We start from the raw sequence: 2,708 nt of genomic DNA, 5'->3' as shown, positions 1-2,708 counted from the left end.
CTTCCTCTGACAAATTTTGTTGGGTATCATTTTAATGCGCTTAAATTGGTTAATAAAACATGAAGAAAAAGAAAGATATACTCCTATATAATATACATACGTACGTTGAAGAACAAAAACAAAAGTTTCAGTAATAACCCCAAGTCACAGGCTAGATTTCTGCTAAGGTGATTCAAAACAGAAAAGAAAAACAATTATGACAAGTGGGAATTGAATCAATAATCTTACCAAAGTTTTGAACCTTCTTGATCACTAAGCTATGCTTTTGGGCAGTGTCAAGAAGATTCAAAATATAATATATAGAGTCATAAAATAGATTTTGTTTTAATTTTAACCCCTTCTGCTCTCCTAAATCCGCCCCTGGTCACAACAACTGACAAGTAGGTAATGAATGTTAAGAAAACAAATTAAGAAAGTCTTCATCTGGAGCGGCTAAAAATATATATTTATTTCTCATTAAATAAATTTTTTATCGGAAGTATTCATGGCATCCTATGACAAATTTTGCTGAATATCATGAATTTAATGTACTGAACTTGGTTTAACTAAAACATGGGGAAAAAAGCTGCCATGAAGATAAATTAAGAAAGTCTCATCATTTACACTAAAAGAAAATGGAAAAAAAAAACACATCCTTTTCTACAATTAGTAAGAATTTAATTAATTTCCACCGCTTAATCCTCTTTCAACAAGTGAAACTTCAGATTCTTCTTTTTCCGCAGATTTTTCAGCTTTGAGCTTTAGTTCATCAAGATATTGCTGATAACCATAGGATAAAAATCCCCAAAGAGCCAAAATCATAGAAACAGCTTTCACCCCACTCATCTTCTCATCAAATATAATGACAGCCAGAACTGGAATTAAGGGCACACTTAATGTGGTAATCACATTAGCAAACAAAGCAGATACCTTCATAATCAAGTTGAGAAGTCCAATTGTGTAAATCTGCCAACACAATGCAGTCCATACTAAAGTCATAACATATGATACTTTCCCTAACTTATATTCTTGTATCTCTGATTTCATCCACTTCCATTCTCCAGTCGCGAAAAGGCCAATGAGAATCGCACACGTGGCGAAAAAAGATTGCCAAATCACTACGTTCATCACTTGTCTCACTGTGCGTTTTTTCATAATTTTTCTAAAAATACGTTCAGTGGTGGATAACAACAACGCCATACCTGCTGAACCAAAAAGTGTGCAAATAAATCCTATTGTATAACTCTTCCCTTTCGATGATTCGCCGTTGCCTGAAGAGGAATCAATAGGTTGAAACACAAGAAGAATTGAGGAGATTGTGAGTAAAATTATAGAATTGGCTATATAAGTAGTTATTTTTTGGGAATTAAGGAAAAATGAGAAGAGGGCATTGAACCCTAATTGGCTAGCGGCAATTAAGGAAAATGTTGAAACAGGGAGGTGTAATAATCCGACAGCATTCAACATGCAACTTCCACCCAATAGTAAACCGAGAAAAACATAGACAGATAAAAACATCCAAACCGATGGATTTTTGTTATTCCTCGCGTTGTCGTCGTCTTGAGTTTCTTCTCTTTTTTTCAAGAAGAGAATTGGGAAAAGTACTGGAAATCCACCAGTTTGTACAAGTGAATTCACCCAAGTGCTTTTTCCACCTTCTTTGTAGTAAAGCTCGCCGAGTAGTGTAGCAACTGATAGGCAAATTAGAACTAATAAAGAGTTGAAGCCTATTTCGAGCCACCTCTTGTATTTTGCACGCCATGAAGTTAATGATTGAGAGATAGTAATATTTGAACTATTCGCCATATAATCTGCTCCTTTATCAGCTTCCTCTTCAACTATATGAATTAGTGGCAAATAATTAAGTTTAGAAAATTAGGAAAACGTACACAAAAGAAGATGAAGACCGAATTATAGTGTGAGAAAGCTTACAAGAAATGTGGTGCTGTTTTTCTTGAGTTTCTCCCATATGAAAAATATATCAAAGTTCTTCAGACTTCTTAGGCCTCGTGGACGCTTAAAGCTGAAATAGCAGGAAAGAACATCGTCCTAGAAAGTGTGGGGGTTCATTTGTTTAGGGAGGGAGTAGGTGAGTTGCGTTTGGAGTAGGTGGGGAAGGTGTGAATGGTAATAAGAGAGCAAATAAACAAACAGAGCAAATTATTATCTGTTGCCAATCATGAAATATGGGTGGTTTAAAACATTTCAGAAAGTTGGATTAGGAACGTGAAACTGTTTTTTGCAATTCTTAGCTAATTTTGCCTGTTTTATTGGATTTAATTAGACCGTAAAGAAAGACAATTTTGTGATAAACATGTCATTAGAAAGTTGAAACTAAAAAATTACTAAATGTTGAATATGATATCCTTTTTGATATATATTTAAAAAGGAAAGTCAAATACTCCCTCTGTTCCATTTTAACGAATAAATTATTAGTTTAAACTACTTGTTATTTTAGAAAATTAAGATATAATTAAAAATAAATTCTTTTTTTGCACTTAGCATTAATTGTTCTTGAAAACATAAGATTAAATATATAAACAAGGGTATAGTAGTCAAAAAACCCTTAATATGAATATCTTTTTGGGGACGTGTAAAGAAAATGACAATTAAGATAGACCAGAGGGAGTAATATACATTGATTGTTAGACTTAAATCACGTGTTATCCTTCTGATTTAGAAGAGTTCTTTAGCCGGTGTCTCTATATATAGCAAAAATATATACAATA

General features: G+C 33.3%; 1 protein-coding gene across 1 annotated transcript; it reads right to left on the bottom strand.

Annotated features, from left to right (window-relative positions):
* Positions 1 to 502: 502 nt before the first annotated feature.
* On the bottom strand, positions 503 to 2,073 carry LOC104214858 (purine permease 21-like). Its single transcript, XM_009764581.2, has 2 exons — positions 1,912 to 2,073; positions 503 to 1,817 (listed from the first exon to the last, which is right to left on the bottom strand). Exons 1-2 carry the CDS (start codon positions 1,946 to 1,948, stop codon positions 661 to 663), a joined length of 1,194 nt encoding a protein of 397 aa, XP_009762883.1. The 5' UTR covers positions 1,949 to 2,073; the 3' UTR covers positions 503 to 660.
* Positions 2,074 to 2,708: the final 635 nt, after the last annotated feature.

This window comes from Nicotiana sylvestris, chromosome 2, assembly GCF_000393655.2.
Source record: "Nicotiana sylvestris chromosome 2, ASM39365v2, whole genome shotgun sequence".
In the NCBI taxonomy this organism is placed as follows: Eukaryota; Viridiplantae; Streptophyta; class Magnoliopsida; order Solanales; family Solanaceae; genus Nicotiana; species Nicotiana sylvestris.
The sequence above is the reverse complement of the archived record's forward strand: the minus strand, read 5'-3'. Positions and strand labels throughout refer to the sequence as shown.